General features: G+C 41.8%; 1 protein-coding gene and 1 pseudogene across 2 annotated transcripts in view; one reads left to right on the top strand and one right to left on the bottom strand.

The window, feature by feature from the left end:
- The first annotated feature begins 486 nt into the window (after positions 1-486).
- The window catches only part of CHN1 (chimerin 1), a 156,340-nt gene continuing 138,757 nt past the window's right edge, over positions 487-18,069 (top strand). The window contains exons 1-2 of one of the 2 annotated variants that reach the window (XM_053918791.1): positions 487-654; positions 790-986. In XM_053918791.1, coding sequence (XP_053774766.1) covers positions 968-986 — 19 coding nt within the window. In that variant the 5' untranslated portion in view covers positions 487-654; positions 790-967. The remainder of the gene's footprint in view (positions 655-789; positions 987-18,069) is intronic. The other variant, XM_053918793.2, reaches the window with a different exon arrangement.
- LOC128780269 (protein C1orf43 homolog pseudogene) lies at positions 14,947-15,994 on the bottom strand (annotated as a pseudogene).

Below are 18,069 nucleotides of genomic sequence, written 5' to 3'. Positions count from 1 at the left end.
CATCCGATCGGAACTACTCCTAGTGGCTCCTTAAGTCCAAATGGAAAGGGAAGCGACAGTCACAGTCTCTATCGCTTCGACTCCAGGATCCCTTCAGGGTTCAGGCCCCAGACGCTCCGTTAACCTTAAGGGCGCCACGGGAGAGATAAGTCCTCAAACGACCCCGATCCCCAGATGACCCTGGCTGGGTCCCCGTATTCCAGGAGCACGTTCCCGTGACTCTTCCCCTTTCGAGTATCAGCTGTTTTTTTTCCTCTGCGCCTCCTCGAATCCCATTCAAAAAAACCCCTAGGATTTCAGCTAACAGGCGCACCGCCCCCACCCCCGCCAGAATCCTGAAGGTTGCCTCCCCTGAGCCAGGAGTGGCTGGGCGCTGCCCCGGGCCGGAGGGGCGCGCCCCCGACCCCCGCGCGCGCCCGTTGCCATGGGAACGCACTCGGCTCTGCCGCCGGAGGGGGTGGCGAGAGGAGGCGCAGCGGCGGATCCAGCCGGAGACGCTATCGCAAGATGGCGTCTGCGAGGCCGCGGGATGCGGAGTGAGCGCGCCCCGCCGGCGGCTCACCGAGGCTGCTCCTCTCCGCGCCGCCGCTGCCGCCACTGCGGCGCCGCCTCTCCGCCCGCCACTGCGCCGCGGCCAAGCCTCCCGCGTGGCAGGTACCCGCACGCCGCCCGCACGCGTTCCGCGTAGTGCACAGATGGCAGCGACAAGTGCCGGCTCGCCCAGGGCTAGCGGGTCTCCCCTTGTGCGGGTGCGTTTGACAATAACGCGTAAATAACTTTTTCTTGCAGTGGCCCCCTGCGTCCCGGCCTGCGGCTTCCCTGTGCGCCGGCGACCCCACCACGCCCCTCCGACTCCCGACGCCCTTCGAGGTGAGCTCGCCGCGGGCCGGTGCGGTGATCGCCGGTCGGCCTGGGAGGAGCGCGTGCACTGGCGGGCGGTAGTGAGCAGTTGACGAGCGCCTTTACAATGGCCCTGACCCTGTTTGGTAAGTGCAGCCCTCGGCCCCTGCCGCCGCAGGTGGGCCGGGCCCCAGAGCTCGGGGCGGGGGCCTGGGGCGCCCTGGGTGCCCGGGGCGGGGACGCCGTGCGCTGTGTTTGGCGCGGGCCGGGACTGGGGAGTTGGGGCGCCCGGAGCGCTGGGCTCGCTCCTCGCGCCTCTCCCATTGTTTCCTCTCCAGGCAGGGCCGATGGGCGTGTGCTCCCTGGCCAGTTCTGGGATGGGAGATTCTGAGGTCCCGGGTATTTTGTAAACGGAGGATTCTCTAAGATGCCAAGTTGGGAGCGAAGTTGGCTGGTTGTTGCCAGACCTACGTTTCTCAAGTCGACAAATAAAGATCCTGGAAAGTTTATTTATTTTGACTAAGATCTCTGTGCATCCCAACCTCTCTGGTATTGCCAAGTGCCTGTGTTGATTCCTGTTGGATATTCTACTGGAAGCTAGAATTAAGTAATAAATTTAATATTTGTTAAAATTGAAAATGTTTGCTCTAACATATCAGGAGACAGAAGAAAGTTGGTTACTGGAAGTAAGTAATCTCAGGAGAATATCTTTGAGTATTTCAGGAAAGAAATGTTATTTCTGTGATGTAATTACTGCAACACTATTGTTTCAGTGGTTGACTTTAAGGGGTTTTTTTTCTTTTTCTTCTAGAGTCAGCAATGACAATATGTTGGAAAAAAGGACAGAAAAGATACATTCTTTCCTTTTACAGAAACAGATTATGGTACATATGTACATTGCTCTCAGAAAACCCAGAACATATAGTACGTGAAAATTTAGATGTTCCAAGTATTCGGTTTTTTCAAAGAAACAAAGTAAAATGATATGTAACTGATAGCTACAAGGACAGTCTTAGTAAGTTACTCACAACATCAAGTTTCCAGTTACGTTTTAATAATGTCATTTGATCAAGCATCACATACCACAAATGCCTTTTGATGTAAATACTTAAGAGTGAATTATATTGCTAAAATCAAAGAATTACTTTTATTTAACCATCTTATTTTATAAATTAAATTTAGACCCAGAGAAGTTGATCGAGGTCATAGGGCCTTTTTGTGGCAAAACTGAGCCTAGAACATAGTTTGCCAGTGTTCAGCTGGGGACAGTGTTTACTTTGTCAAAATACCCACCGAGAAATGATGTTTCTTATTTGGTGTTGGTTCTCCATAGGTGCTTTAAAACATGTTTTTACTTTCTCTGAAAGAAATAATAAAAATCTCACTGTTGTTTCCCAGTACGTTGTATCTAATCTGCATTATTTGGAAGCATTTTCCTTAAGTGTGGACTTTTTCTTTTTGTACAAAGTTAAAAATGATGGAAGGCTTCACTCATAGTTATTTTGAAGAAACATTTATCTTACACTGTTGTAGCTAATACACAGCAGTAAGATTTCCAGGGGTAAATTTCTCTTTAAAACTATTTGACTAAATTTATTGTCCTTCCTAAAGAGCTAGTCTGCATTGTCAAGGTCTGTTTTCAAAGGTTATGTTTACAATTAACCACTTTTAGAATCTGAATTTCTTGATGAATAAAACAGATAAGTTGAGGCGTATGTGATAAGGCTCTTAACAGGATCCCAAAGTTGTTAAATCTTTAACTCCTGAAGTGGAGATGAGGAAACGAAGAATATGGAATTTGACCTTTAGAAGAAGGTATGAGAAACCATTCCCACTCCTCCGAGTGAATAAAGTATCTTTAAAATTTTAAAGTTATCTTGTGAAAAAATATAAATTAGCTTACAAACTCCAATTCGGTTATCATTTTTAAGAACATTTCTCCTTTACAAAGCAGAGTACACCTGCGTGCAGAGGCTATTTTCTCGGTGGTGGCAGAGCAGCAGCTGCTCTCAGAAGTGTGGATGTTCTCCCCTCATCAGTCATCTGAGATGTGGCTAAAAATGTTTGCCAGGAGACCTACCGCATCTGTCTTCCTGGGGGAAGGGGGTTGTAAAAGGACTCCCCATGATGCTTGCGTACACTCAAGTTTGAGAACCGTTGTATTAAAAATAAATACGGGATTTCCTCAAATTTGTCCAATTCAAAATAGCTTTTGGATATGTTAAGAGCAGTCCTCAAGGGGTAGAAGAAATGGGTTTTATTTTAGATACTACTACTATTAAACTACTCTTGGTCGTAGTCGGAAATACCTCCTCCTGTCCTTTCCCGTTTACTCTGAACAACCAGTTTACAGCAGCAATGCGATGATAAAGTTCTGTGAGATGGTGGTAAAGAGAGGGAAGGATACAAGAAACTAGGTAAATGTGACTTCTAAGTCATGAAAGTCCCATCTCAATGGGTTTCTACTTGAGCCTCCCCGAAGTAACCATTGTATATCTTGCTTTACGTTGGGTAAACCAGTCTGCTTGGATTGCTGTAGTAAAATACCATAAACTGAGTGGCTTACACAACAGACACTTATTTCTCACAGTTTGGGAGGCTGGGAAGTCCAAGACCAAGGGGCCAGCTAATTCACTTCCTGGTGAGAGCCCTGTTCCTGGCCTGGAGACATCCATCCATCTTCTTTCTCTGCACAATGGTGGAGAGAAAGGGAAAGCAAGCTGTGGTCTCTCTTTATAAGGGCACTAATCCCATCATGACGACCCCACCCTCAGACCTTATCTAATCCTAACTACCTCCGAAGCCCCTTTGTCCAAATACTATATGACATTGGGGGTTAGGGCCTCAACATCTGAATTTGTGGGGTAAACAATTCCACAGTAGCTAGCAGTAGAATGTAGTGTTTTTGCTTTGTGTTTTAAATCATCATCCAAGTTTTTTATAATTGTAAAGCGTGTTCTTTTTATAGGAAGTTAGTGAAAGTTAGCTTCATTTTAAAAGGTAAGAGCCTCTAAAATTACCTACTACAATTTTACATTTATATACATTGAGTTTTTTTCACTTAAGTATGTTATAGGACCTCAGTAAAATAATTGTCAAGTTAAGCTGAAGAGTGAAGATTGTTTTATCACTTGGGTACAGTATTAATCACCTCCTTGATGCTTAAAAAGGATATTTTAATGCAAAATTCTGCTTTATTCCTTGATAGAAAAGCCAGACCCTAATCTTTCCTGATTTTCCAGTCTCATTTGGGAGTTGAAAATGTACATTTTTGAAGGTTCAGGAATTTTCAAGAATTTTTATTCACTTTTCAGATGAACCTGCCCCTCAGTCAATCCTTATATCAAAAAGAAAAACCCAAATGTAGTTGATACTCTGCTCACTCACCTTGCTTATTCGTTCAGCAAACATCCATAGCAGTTTACAAGACACGGTCCCTGTCTTAAAGTTCACATTCCAGAACTACAGCTCTTGCACCTAACTACCTAATTCCATATGGGCTTTGTTAGAACTTCCCTGACAGAGAAGCACACGTTCTCTAATAATCGCTGGGCTCCAGGGAAAGCCTCAGATCATCTGATTTAGGACCTTCTAGCTGGTGTCCCTGACAGAACATCCTGATTGGCCACGCCAGTAGAGCCCTAGTCCACAGAGCTGGGTGAAAAAGCATCCTCCAGGTCATCCCTCCGCAGGAATTTCTGTCATTTATAGCTAGGAGGGGTAGGGGGTTACAGCCCAGACTGAAAGATGAGATTACTGGGTACAGTCCAGCTGGACTGGCTGAACCCTGAGTAACTCTTCTCTGTGTGGGTAGGGGTAGCTCTGGGGTTGCCCCCTCTCCCTTCTTTTTTTTTCCTCATTACCCTATAGTCACCGTCATCACCGCCATAGATCACTTCTCATATTGGGATTTCACTGCGATTCTCACCTTCTTTCCTCAGACTCTTCTACTGCTGTGGAAACCTTTCACTGTGCTACTTCAGTTGGCATCCGCTACTACCCTGACCCACGGACTGTGGGCATCTTTGCAGAGCTCCTTTGGAGCAGTTAAGTGGCAATGGTGTATTCTCTCTGATGCAGTAGGAAATTTTCTGATTTCCTGTGACTATCCTGGTGCTAAAATTTATTTTTAAAAAGACAAGTCAGCTGCATTTGCAGTATGATTTACTCGACCAAAAGCTGATTTTATAGGAAATTCCCACTTGAGTACACTCTCTGCTGACATTTTTGGTTTTTATATGTTGCTCATCAAAGCAGATGAGAGGGAGTTACCTAAGCAGCAGGGCGGTCTAATGCTGAGGGCCCAGCTACCTAGAATGTTCCGTGTTTTCAGCTGTCGTTAAAATCACCATTCTTATTGAAGTACTTGTCCATGTCCCTTTTTTTTCCTGGTGTCTTAAACTTAATATTTCAGCTTTAAAAGTTCTCTTTTAATGTTTGGAGATTTGGTCCTATATACAAGAGATAAAAGAATTACACTTGTTGTAACCCACATAGTGACCATCTGTGTACGAGGAATATTGGTGATACAGTCTTTTGAGTCACATCTGTCCCTGCAAATAACCATCCTATAAAGCCGCCTAATCTTTGAAGATAGAAGACAGCTATGTGTATAACTATAAAAATTTGACATATTTGTCAAGAAAAGTTTCTTTTACATCAGTATTTCTCAACCTTTTAAAAAAAATCACTTTCCATAAGATGCCTTTTAGACATTTTTCTTAATTGTTCTCTCCATGAAACTTTAATATAATCACAGATACACTGTATTATCTGTTTACAGACTGTGTGTATATCTGCTTTATGTATAAAAAGAGTTAGTTTTTTGACTCCCAAAGGTTAATGTTTGCTCCCTTGAGGGCATTATTACCACCCACAGAGAATGCATGTTTTAGACCAATGTAAAGCAATGATAAGAGAATTAGGCAGAAAAATATTGCTTGGTCGTGCTTTGTTTGCTGTACAGTTCTGAAGAAATGGCATTTGAATAATAAGTTACACATTTTTCATCAGACTGGTTTCATCTCAGAAGGAACAGTTACCGTCTTGAAATCCACCATAACAAAGAGTTCCTTGTTGAGGTGGGACGTGTGTAGCTTTTCTCAAAGTCCCTCTAGTAATTATGACATTCTTTGATATGGGGACTGATGTTTTCTCAATCTTATATAAAGTATCAGGAACAGAACCTTTAACAACCTTTGTTATTTATCTGCAATATATAAAACTAAATGAAGTTACTGAACTTTCTGTGCAAACGCAATGCCAGACAAGTCCCGGAGCCTGGCATTAGAATCAAATTAGCAGTCATAAGCCATTCTATGTGGAAAGGGATTCCCATCGACTTTGATTTTATTTATTAATATAATCTACTACCCTTAAAAACAGAATAGGAAGAAACTAGGAAAACAGGATGGTGAGACCATATTTTACATTGAAAAGCCATATTGAAAAAAACTCATGCCTGAGAAAATAGTTACAGATATACATTTTTCATTTGGCTTTTTATTTTTAAAAACAGAATGAGTACTTTGTGGATATACTGAAAACCACTGCATTGGATATTTCAAAAGGGTAGGTTTTATGCTCTGTGAATTATAGCTCAATATAAGCTGTTACTAATAAAAAATCACCCAGGGAAGGGGACAGATTGACTAGAAGGAAAATTTATTTAAAATGTAAAAAACAGAAAGTATTATTTTTAGAAGACTGGTTTCATATCCAGGAACCTTTAGGACTTTTCATCGTTTTATGAAGTTTGTTTTTTCCTTTTATTCCCCAAGGAACAAAAGAACAAAAGTAAAAATGGATAGGTTAAAAGTGCCTCCACATGCTTGAATTGTTCTACATTCAGAAAATAAGCAGTTCTTGGAAAGAGTTCATTGGGACAGTTGAGTAGTTCGCGGGCGAAGGGAAGATGAGTCAGGCCAGGCCTGTCGCCTCTGGCGTGGCCGCCACAGCATGTCTCACCCAGCTGTGCTGAAAGTCGGTCCTTTCTCTTTCCACTCTGACTTTTTACCTTTGAACTTCACTGGACGGTGTATTTCGTGGTGTAAAGCAAGCAGGAAAAAGCTGTAGTCCAAGAAATGTATGTCTGTTTTGATAGATTTTCATGATCCCGAACTCGACATTTTAATAACCAAATGGGTCCTCGTCTTTAAACCGCTAGTCTTCCCCGACTTCCCCATTTCTGCCGCTAGTGCGTGTCGTCAGCCCGTGTAGTATGTGTGCCTTTATGTAGATCTTTCTTGTTTTCATCTCCTTCGTGGCAGTGGAATCAGCTTGTCAGACGTGATTTTGGGGTTTGCAGTGACTGGTGCTGTTAGGACAGGTGACAGGTGAGTGACATAGATGTCTGTCTGAGGAATATGTGAACGTCTGTCTACCCGAACTATTTCCCCTGCAGGCCTCCCCTGGTGAATGACTTGTATACTGTTATATTAAAATTAAAGCATGATTTTTAGCATGATACCTATGAGGAATAATATGCTGAATATAGATACTTATCTTCATGTAACATGAAATAATAATTTTAATTTATGGACCGAGGACCTTAAAGTAATAAGACCGGGCAAGCCTTTTGAGTCAGGGAGCTACGTCATAAGACAGAAGAAAGTGTCAAAGCTACTTATTTAGAGGGTGGAGCATTACTAAGAGGGACCATAGGGGGCATAAAAGCACAGCACATAAGCACAGAACAGTGTAAAAGCACAACACATGTCGGAATGGGGGAAGCAATGGGGGATACCATGGAGTGGGAGAAGGAAGTAAAGACCAGAAGTGTACTATTTCACAATTTTTCTGAATCTTAGCTCTGAGGCTTGTTACGTGTTTTTCTATTTTGTGCTTTGTCTGCTCATGTGTTCAATAAATGTGAGGGGCCTAATATGTGCCAGGTACATATTAGTTCCTGTCCTCAAGGAACTTATATTTACAGGGGAGGGAGACAGACAATGAAAAAATGGATAATGTGCGAGGTGGCTAGTGCAGTGAAGAAAAGTAAAGCAGGTTGAGGGTGGACGGGGCTAACTCTGTGGCAGAGTGGTCAGCGATAACCTCACAGCTAAGGTGGGTTTTGAGCAGAGACTTGAAGGACATGGGGGAACAAGTCACGTGTGAGATAGAGACGTCACCTCATGGAACAGGCTTTGAGGTGTGGATGCACTGGCCCAATTTGAGGACTAGAAAGAAGGGCGGTGTGGCTGGAACGGAGAACGCTGGGGCAAAGTGGTAGCAGATGAGGACAGAGAGCTACCTGGGGGACGGAGGCAGGTTGTGGTCACAGGTTATGTAGGGCCCTGTCGACCACGGGAAGGACTGCAGGTTTTACTCCGAGTGAGATGGGAAGCTCGTGGAGGACACTTGCATAGCACATAGTGTAGAGGAAAGGGCTTGCAGTTTGGAGCAAGAGAAGCTGCCTTTAATCCTCTCTCTGCCACTTGTCAGCTGTACGTTCCAGTCTCGTTTTCCTCATGTGAACGCAGGGGCTATTCATTCTCTTTTCACATTCACATAGAAGTAAGTGAGACCATGTACATAAGGTCCTTAATACAGTGGTTGAAGATACATAGTAGCTAATATTGTCACTAACTGTTACTATAAATATTACCCAGGATCCAAGATACCAGCAGAGTTTCTCTATTTCTTTATTACGCAAGTCTGTTGACTCACTGGGAAAAGGAGTTCTACAGTATTTCTGTTTCTGTGTGTGGCTACATACATGCCGCATGCCATTGTGGGCTTTGTCTGAGAATGCTCCGGTGCAGACGTGGCTCAGACATAATACAGTGAAGACCAGATACATTTCTGATAGTGCCGGTCACTTCACACTTTCTGTTGCACTCTGAAAGCGGAAAAGTACCCTGGGGAAGAGGCAATGCTTACTTCTCCTTTGGGAGGTAGTCTAGATAGGATCCGATCTAGCCCCTGCCCTCATGGGACTTAGAAGGTATCACGAACTGTATACTCAATGCCTGACACATAGTGGGTGCTCAGTCCAAGTTTATTGAGTGACTGAGTGGACATATAACAATGGCCTGTCACTCCATCTACTTTGCCTGTGAATAACCTTGACTCAGTTTAAACATTTGCTTTCACTTGACTTTTTTCCTCCTCTATTACTTTTGGATTATTCTTGTTTATTATGTTAGAGTCCCTAAATGGAAACTTAAACCAGCCTTTAGAAATTGGTTAGTTTAACAGTCCCCTTCCCTACTTAGAATCCTCCGGTGAGTCCCCATCACCATTAAGAGGAAGTCCAAATTCCCTAGCTTGCAAATAAGGCCGCCAGGCTCGGACACCTGCTTACTGACTGGCCTCATCTCTTACTCTCTTCTCCTGAGGCTGTGCTTCAGTCATACTGAACTAACTCCGTTTCCAGAAGGGATTGTACTTGACATGCCTTTGGCACCATCATTTCCCAAGCCTTTCTTTGCCCTCCCTCACCACTAGACATCTTGGCAAAGCTCAGCTTGAGTAGTCATCTCTTCTAAGTAGCCATGCTGAGCTAGTTGCACCTTTTTGGCATCCATAGTACCCTCTGCACATCTCTGCCCCACCACTTGTCAGGTGGTGACTTAATGGTTGGTTTATATTCTCTTGTCTTCCCCATTAGGTGAAGTTCCCAAGTGGGAAAGCTGTGGATGTCTTCTTTGTATATTTAACCACTGCCAGGGTCTGACGCCTACCACCTACTCAATAAACATTTGGGTGAATGTTGGATATTACAGTAGTCTATGATATTTCTTAAATTTGGGAGTTAATTTTAAGGCCCAAATCCATATGATACACACCTTTTATTTTTCCTTATTTTTTGTTCATTTGTTTGTTTTAAAATTTTCAGTCAATGAGCCATTATATTATCCCTTATTTTTGTACTCTAATATGGATTCCCCAGTTGGAAGCTCAGAAAGGCTTGAATAAAATGGAAATCTCTCTGGGAGCAGATTCTTTGAGGTTTAACTGTAGTATTACTAACCACTAGCAGATGTTTCTGAATTATTTGGCATAATTAGATAACAAATTCCACTTCATTAAACTATTGTTCCTTTTCATTTCAGCGTTACAAAGGAATCGCTCATAAATTAGCTTGGTTTGTTCATGTTTTACCCTCACAGTAGGAAGCAAAATCAAATTGAATAGGAATTCAATATGAAAATGGCTAACTTAACCTTTTAGAAGTCTGAAAATAAAAACAATATAATCTCTCTCGCATAATAATAAATCTGTGTGCTACATGAACATTCCTATTAGTTTTCATGTTTATTAGGAGAGCACATATAAACAGTTTAATCATTCACATTTTTAAATGAATAAAAGAAAATTTGTGTTACTTATTTATACCTCTCATTGTTCGAGAAGGATTTTGAGGCGGTTTACAAAAAGGTACAATGCAAGAGGATTGAAAGCAATAAGCATGGGAATTTGTTTTGCTCTGTCTCGTGTCATTAGGTCCTTTCTCTCCTTTGGGTCATTTCCCTTAGGTTGCAGCCACACTTTCCCATCCTGAGGAAGAAAGCTTTTCCTCTGCTTTGGAGCCCTCTCAAGCACCACCCTGAGTTAGTAGTGGCCCCCTCTTACCAGAGGTTTATTGAGAGCCTCCAGTATGCCCCACCTCCTCTCCCCGAATACCTGCTCTCCACTCTTGTCTACCCCACCGCTTCCCAGCCACTGTGCTTCATCATAATTTACTTAGGAGGCATTTGGGAATGTCATTCAGTTCTAGTGGGAAGAAAGGTGGGCAACTGTAAAAGAAAAAAATGTTTTCACCCTTGTTAAAGCAACTAGGAAGACTTTGTTTAAGACATATTGCAAAAGTCAGTGTTTTTTTAAGAACTGACCTCCCTTTCTCGCTTGGGAATATATGGGTTTTCAACAGTGAGCACCGTGTGGACGATTCCCAAGTCTCCCTCTCTGGCTTTGCCCTTCCATACCCTCCAAACCTCTACTAGGATTTCCTGCAGGCACTGCAGGCTGCACGTGCTCCCAGCCCCTAATTCTTAGCTTGCATTCTACCATCCTCTCTTCCCTCTCCTCTAATATCCTCTAATATCCAGTAACGCTTGCAGCTTGGTCTTTGCAGGAGCCTCCATACCCGTTTCTTTCTCTGTATCTCCAACCCTTGCTTTTAGCACCACTGTCATTGCCACCACCCCACCCCACCCCTGCCCTGCGCCTGCCACGCATCCAAAAGGAGGCTTTTCATCTTCTGGATTCTGTACCATTTGATCTGTGAACCTCCCGTGACATCCGTGACTGTGCTCCTTCCGCAGTAGTTGTTACGTGTCTTTATCATCTCTTTTCTAGACTGATGTTCTGTACGGTAAGATTTAGTCTTTCTCCTGGCTGTGCCCCTTACGGTAGTTGGCACAGTGTGTCACACATAGTAGGTACTCAAAAAACATGTAAGTCAGTAAAATAGTCCTGAAACTACAGCACTTCTGTAGTTTTAACAATTCCCAGGGCGGAAATATAAATCATTCTTTATTTTCCTCCATAACTTAATAATGCTTTAACCAAGATAATAGTAGTTAACGTATCTCAGAACCTCTCATTTGTTGTTTTTGTTGCCTAATGATTCTATTTTCATTTTTTAAAGGAAATACAGATATTCCTGCAATATTGGTGCATGTCATGGGCAGATACAGCATTTGCTTTGGGATTGGTTGCTTTTATCAGCTGGACTATTTTCCAAAATTTTCTGGTGAAATTCTGGTTGGATTTACACTGCTTTATATTCTGTGAAAAGCCTCTTCATCCTTCCTTCAACTTTCAAAGCAGAGGAGAGGGGACACCAAACAGTGCGTGCAAACGCAGGGCTTGTTAGCCCTGGTTGGTTTGCTGGCCCCTTCGGCACTGCTGTGTGTCCAGTGCTCACCGGGAGGCAAACTTGCTTTCAGGCCACCAGCAGCGAGACGGTAAGGGAAGCCCTTCCGCGTTCAAGCTCCCTGTCGCGCCTTGGTAGGTTAGGCAAGTTCACAGGATGTTTGCACATTGTCCCTCAGTTTAAAAACTGTCTCATTAAGTGTTTCTAAAGTTGCCGAATAGAAGTCACTAAGCGGTGGACCAGAAAGCTCCTGCGAAAGATTGTTCTTAAAGAATGTACTGAAACCCCAAAGCAAAGATGAACTCAGTGGCTTACAGGACACTTCATGTATTGCTAATAATACTTTATTTAATTGAAAAAATTGATTGACTTTTTAACCCCTATAAGTTGTTTTTGGTGATACTACCTATTTAAGTCTTTGGATGGCATTTGTTAATATTCTCAGATTTGGATATTATCTCATTATATGTGTGTGAAAAATGTGTAGTTAAAGATGAGAACCATAAAAACACAAAACACAATTCATGTTTTTTCCCCCTCCTTCATCATAATGTTTAAAAGTTAGGTCATCTTCCTTGAAAGAGAAATGATTCTCAACTTGTCAATGTACTCTTTGGTTGAAGTTAAAATGATGTTATTTCAGAAGAACAAGGAAAAGGAACACAATGGATTAATAATACCGTACCAAGAAGGGAGGAGGAAACAAACGCGGCTGTACAGTAAGGAGACGTGCAGAATACCTAGAGGCCTGTCATCCTGAATTTCCCGGACACCTGGCTCTGCAGGTCTCCTGAGGGACACAGGCCTCTGTCTGCACCGCCCTCTCCCCGCGTCTGCTGGGCTTAGGTCTCTCCAGACAGAGGAGCTCTTGCTCTTTCTCTCGTGGTGCTTCTCTCTCTCTCTCTCTCTCTCTCTCTCTCTCTCTCTCTCTCTCTCTCTCTCAGTCTCTCTCTCACTGTCACTCTCACTCTCTCTCGCGCACACACACAAGCGCATGCCAAATTTGAGAAGGATGGGAGGGAAGGAGCCGTGATCGCTCACACAGGTCTCAGGACCTGTTTAGGGTGAGACCTCGTTCAGCTCAACCTGATCAAAACTTTTTCCTTTCATCTTGTTTTTCAACCATAATAATTTACCTCAGGGAAAATAGAGGCATTTGAAAATTTTCAAAGGGTTATTTTGGAATTAATTTTAAATTAATCAAAAACGATAAAACAATTTCAACAGAAAATGTCCAACATTTGTTATAATAAGCTATTTTCTGTTATCGGGGAAGAAGGAAAATGAATGTTAAGTGTATCAATATTACATAATTTGCAAAAGTGCAAAAAAGAAAATCTGTCCCAAGGTCATTTTTTTCATTAGTAAGTTTACATTTAAAATAAATATGCAATTCTAATATGTTGCTTATATGTATTTTTAGCTGCCACTACTAGATGGCAAGATGCAGTCTTTAAAAGTTGACATATTTACCTTTTATTTTAAAACTTAAATAGAAGCTTTATGGAAATATAATTAAAATGCATTTAACTAATAATCCCTAGATTTAGAGAGCAAGAATTCATTGTAGGTGAATTTTATCTAAATTTATGTATTGGGAAAAATGGAGCAGCTTTAAAAATATCAAGAAGCACTTTTTCAAACTTATGATTTTCAGGTAGACTTAGGATTGGTATTTAGTCTTTGCAAGAGCCTCCATTACTGAAATGAATGAAGCCTACCATTTTAAACTCTCATGTTCTATATTTCAAATCTATTTTCTTTAAATCACATCCATCTGAAACTTTTTCTTAATTTTAAAGTATACTGCCAATGCTGAAAACTTAGATGAACTGGCGCATTTAACAGTGTTTATTATCCCTTTACATACTCTTTTTTAAAGAATTCAAACCAAAGATGAAGTTTAATCAGCTTCATATTTTATTTTCCAGAGTCTTATTATACAAAGATTCCCTGAGAAAGCTGCTGTAGAAATATTGTCTGTCGTATTGTCACCAAGCAACTAAATATAATATGGCAGTTACATTGTAAACAATCACTTTGAAAACTAATAAAAAAATCATTAGGGACAATAGCAAAATGGTATGCTCTGGGATGATTTTATTAAAACAGATGTGGGAGGTTATAGAAATTTATATATTTTTCTTTTTTTTGGTCATAGAAATTTAAAATGCTGTCAGATCTTAAACCAACTAAGACTTGCCACAGTAATGTTCTGTCTCATCTCCCCCCAAGCACCCTTTAGTCTTTTTTCTCCTTCCAGAAAGTGAATGTCAAACCCCACGTAACACAGATCTTCGTTCGGCTTGGCTTTCCCTTTACAAAGCAGGCATTTTTCTCAGAGCTTTGCATCTCAGAACATAGATTTAAAAAGATGAATTTTCTGTAAACGTCCAGCAGAGACATTGCTGCAACATCAACGTGTAGTAGAATCAGGACTAAGCACCTTTTAAGGAGAAAATTGGGGAAGTATCCTCAAGCAGTTAGCATTACTCCCTAACATTGTAAGAAATGAGTTTGGTTGCTGTTTTCACCTCCCACCCCCACCCCGCCCAAAGATTAGCGTGAGAAAGAACCCTGAAGAAAATATTAGGGAAGTTAGAAAGAAAAGCTGTAAACCAAGGGGCTGCAACTGGGATGCCTACAGTGAGCAGGTAAGTAACATAGACAATAGGGAGTGTTGAGGAATTTCCTAATTTTAAATATTGGTAATTAGTTTGGGCCTTTAAAAAGCACTGTGTGGGCCAAAGAAAATACATCTTTTGGCTGGCAGGCAACAAAACTCCAGGCCACTATGTAAATTTAGAATATTATATTTTTTCTTTAATGTTACAGTAAAAATAAAACCATACTATTTCTAAAGTCTTCTTCATTGTTGCTTTTATCATCATATACTGTGTGCCTTAACTCCTAACTAAATTTGTAAACTTTTACTTATAAGACACACACACACACACAGATCTATCGATGTATCTATTTATTAGTTTCACTGAACTTTGGAGTTTGATTTAGTTTTTATAAACAACAAAGGCCTCTATTTTACAAGGCAGTATTCTATGACTTTGCTGCATTACAAAATTAGGAGAATCATTCTAACTTCTCCACCGAGTAATGCCTTTTTAATTCCTTTGGTATATAAGATTATCAAGCTTCATTATTACATAATAAATCTCTTTAGCCTAACTCATGAGAATGTTGTAAAGATCATATGTCATGGTTTGGCTATAAACATTTCCAGTGCCTTAGGAGAAGGATTTTTAAAAATTGTTTAATTGTTCATTTTATTAATTTGTAAAGTCAGACCAGTGCATTGGTGTGACCATTCTTGTCACCCCCGTTCTCTCACCCTTGGGATTATGTGTAGTCTGGACAAGGGCAGATGAACTATGATCAAAACCAAGTGAGGATTTTCTAAGGAAGCTTAATGGGAACATTAAGAAAAATATCTGAATCCAACTCCAGAAAAAATGGGTACCAAGGGAAAACAAAGTCGTGAGTGATGTTTTGAAACTGGTGGTAAGAAAGCTCTGGAGGGCGATCCTCAAGGCCTGAGCTCTGAGAGCTCTGGACATGCCCTGAGTTTCAGCTGCTCCAGACAGGACCTGCAGAGCCAGTGACCTGCTGGGCTCCCGGGAAGCACCACGCAGTCTCTCCGGCTCCTTCAACAGCAAGAGTCCTTCTGCACTATCACAGAGCACTCTCCACGTGTTGGAGTTGTCCTTGAAGCTCTGCAACTCAAGGAAGTGCTTGGCACATTTACTCTGACTGGAGAGGGGGAGGAGGTATGTCACCTGGACGGTTGAGGAAACTTCAGGAGACTTAGGGCTTTGGCTGCTGACTGATGTCTGGGAGAGCTCCCACTTTGTGCTTTGACCACTGTGGCCGGCTCACTCGGAGCATCTTGGTAGTGCAGGTGTTCTCACTGGCCAAAGACCCCTGTCCCATAGTGGGCTGTCTCATAGCCACCCAGCAGGTTATCAGTGCGGGCCTTGCATACACCCTTGAAAGGAGCACTAGTGTTTCAAAGATCTAGCAGGTAGGAGCGAAAATTCTTGCTCATTAAGGAATGGGGATGCCAGTCTTCATGAAATGGGATCTCAGAGGCACAGGTGGCACCACAGCTTTCTTTCATCCTATATAAACAGCTGTAGCAATTCAGATTTCCCTGGGTTTCCAGCCGTAGCAGTCTTGCATCATCATCCACAAGGAGCTGAGGTTTGTACTTGATATCCTGAACCCTGAATCGATATTCTGAAGTTGAACATCAATCTCCCCTTTTAAGTCCAGGCTCCTGAAGGCCATCACCAGCATGACATTCACCCCGGACAGCAGTTACTGCTGGATGCCGTGGCCTCCCCACCCCGTGCAGAACTGCTCTGGTTCACCCTGCTGCCCTGCCTTGTCAGCCCGGGCTCTTCCAAGGCAGAGGCGCCTGAGCGCCCTGAAGTGCCCTGGCCATTTCCTTACGGGAAAGACCAAGGCTGATTCGGCCAGAACACATGGTGGATTCTAGGAGAAGGATCTTACCTCATATCCATAATTGCACTTATTAGGGCTATTGCTATTTGGACCCTGAAAAGTTAACCTTCAGTGAATACTTTGATTTAAATTAAAGTAACATTTTGAGTATCGAGAATAGTGTATTGGATATAATGATTTATCTCTGGAATTGCACTGAACAGAGTAAAAACATTTTATAGGGAATCCACAAGGTGGCGCTTGCTAACCTGTTTCCTCTGTTTTTCCATAGCTTAAGGAAATTTGGTAACAATTGAGAAGGAACATACACATATTTATTATATCTTCAATCTTAAAGTTTAGATTTCCAAAGAGCTTGACTCCTTAAAACTGATTAGCTTCAATTTAACATTTTGAAAAGCACTTATTTCTAGTATAGGAGCTAAGAGTCTTTACTGAAGATTTTAAGGTTATTTTGAAAACACAGGCCAGTATAATACTAAGGACTGCCTCCATTTCATTTGCCTTTAAACACTTGTTTTTAAAGAATATGTGTGATTTATGAACATGTGGTCTATATGCATAGTTTCTGTGCATCTTAAAATACATTTATAAGGACCTGGCCACTAGCAATTGTTCTAAAATAATGGTTCTGTTTTCTATTTAAAAACATAATTTCTAATTATGAATGAGATTTAATAAGTGAGACAGTAATGAAGGGCAGCAGGAATTTACCCAGTCATAATAGGAATTACAGCAGGCCTCCCTTTTGCTCCTGCGTATTTAGTGTTTAATTAATGCTGTTTTACATGGTCACTGTTTACATTAGGATTACTGTTTGCGAAGGGGATTCTGTGGAAATCATGTTGAGGTTGGTAAGGGAAGTTTTATATTTGTTTGTCGTTTTGTGAAGTCCTGCTCACAATTTCAATGCAAAGAGCTGTATTCAAAGACTGAGACAGGAAAGTATGTCCAGTAAAATTTAGGGCAAATTAAGTTTAAATCTATAGCATTCTCTAGGTTGGATTTTTCTCAGCCTTATCATAAAAGTGGTCAAACAGAAGGTTCAAAGGCATGTATTCTCATGAGAAGGGTAAAAGAAACTTTGTTGAGAAGAAAATCAGACTTGAAAAATGTAAATTGAATCTTACAACCAAATATTTTAGATGGTTGTGAAAAGTCATTTTTCACGTCCTTATGAAGGTTTGTGAAGAAATAATCTATTACCTATGAAGACAGAATCACGAACGTTTTCTTTTTTAAAACAGTTACAATGTGTACTTGCTGCTAAGCTTGCATCGTAAATGCGTCCTGTGGGTGGGCTGTGCAGTGAAACCGTTCCTTTGTTAGTGTGTCCTGTCCCCTGTCGAGGGTTTGGTGTTTGGTTCAGGTTGCCGTTGTTTTCATCACACCATTTTGCATAGGATTTCCTCTAAAAAGGCTTATAAAACAATCTCTTTAAAGTTTAATGATTTTCATTAAATTTATGTAGGCATTGAATTTAAGCTAAATTAGTTTCTGAGCTGAGGAGCTCCTGGAGAAACACCGGTCAGAGCAATGTAACGTGGGGGCGGACGCAGGGAGGGGGTGGGCGCACCGCGCGCAGGGCTGCCTCATCCACTGGCGCCTTTGAATCCTGAGAGCTGAGGGTTTTATTTCTGAAGGGCTTTGATTGTTTTCCCATTGGCAAATGAAGATTATGATTTCAAGTGGGCCCGCTTTTAGTTTTCTTTTCTAGAATCCAGTTCTAAAAAGCTTCTGAAAATGAAGCGTTCTTTGTGGGTCTTTTCCTTCGCATCTCTAGAAAAGTAGACGTGTATGTCGTCGTCAAGGACAGAATTTGTCTTTTCTGTTGGCCAGCTGGTTGACCTTTCTTCTGAGTGTGTGAGTTCTACAGCTCGATTGTAGGCACAGATTAATTTTACTCATTGCTTGTTTTAACTTTTCCC

This window comes from Desmodus rotundus, chromosome 2 (genome assembly GCF_022682495.2).
Source record: "Desmodus rotundus isolate HL8 chromosome 2, HLdesRot8A.1, whole genome shotgun sequence".
In the NCBI taxonomy this organism is placed as follows: Eukaryota; Metazoa; Chordata; class Mammalia; order Chiroptera; family Phyllostomidae; genus Desmodus; species Desmodus rotundus.
The sequence above is the reverse complement of the archived record's forward strand: the minus strand, read 5'-3'. Positions and strand labels throughout refer to the sequence as shown.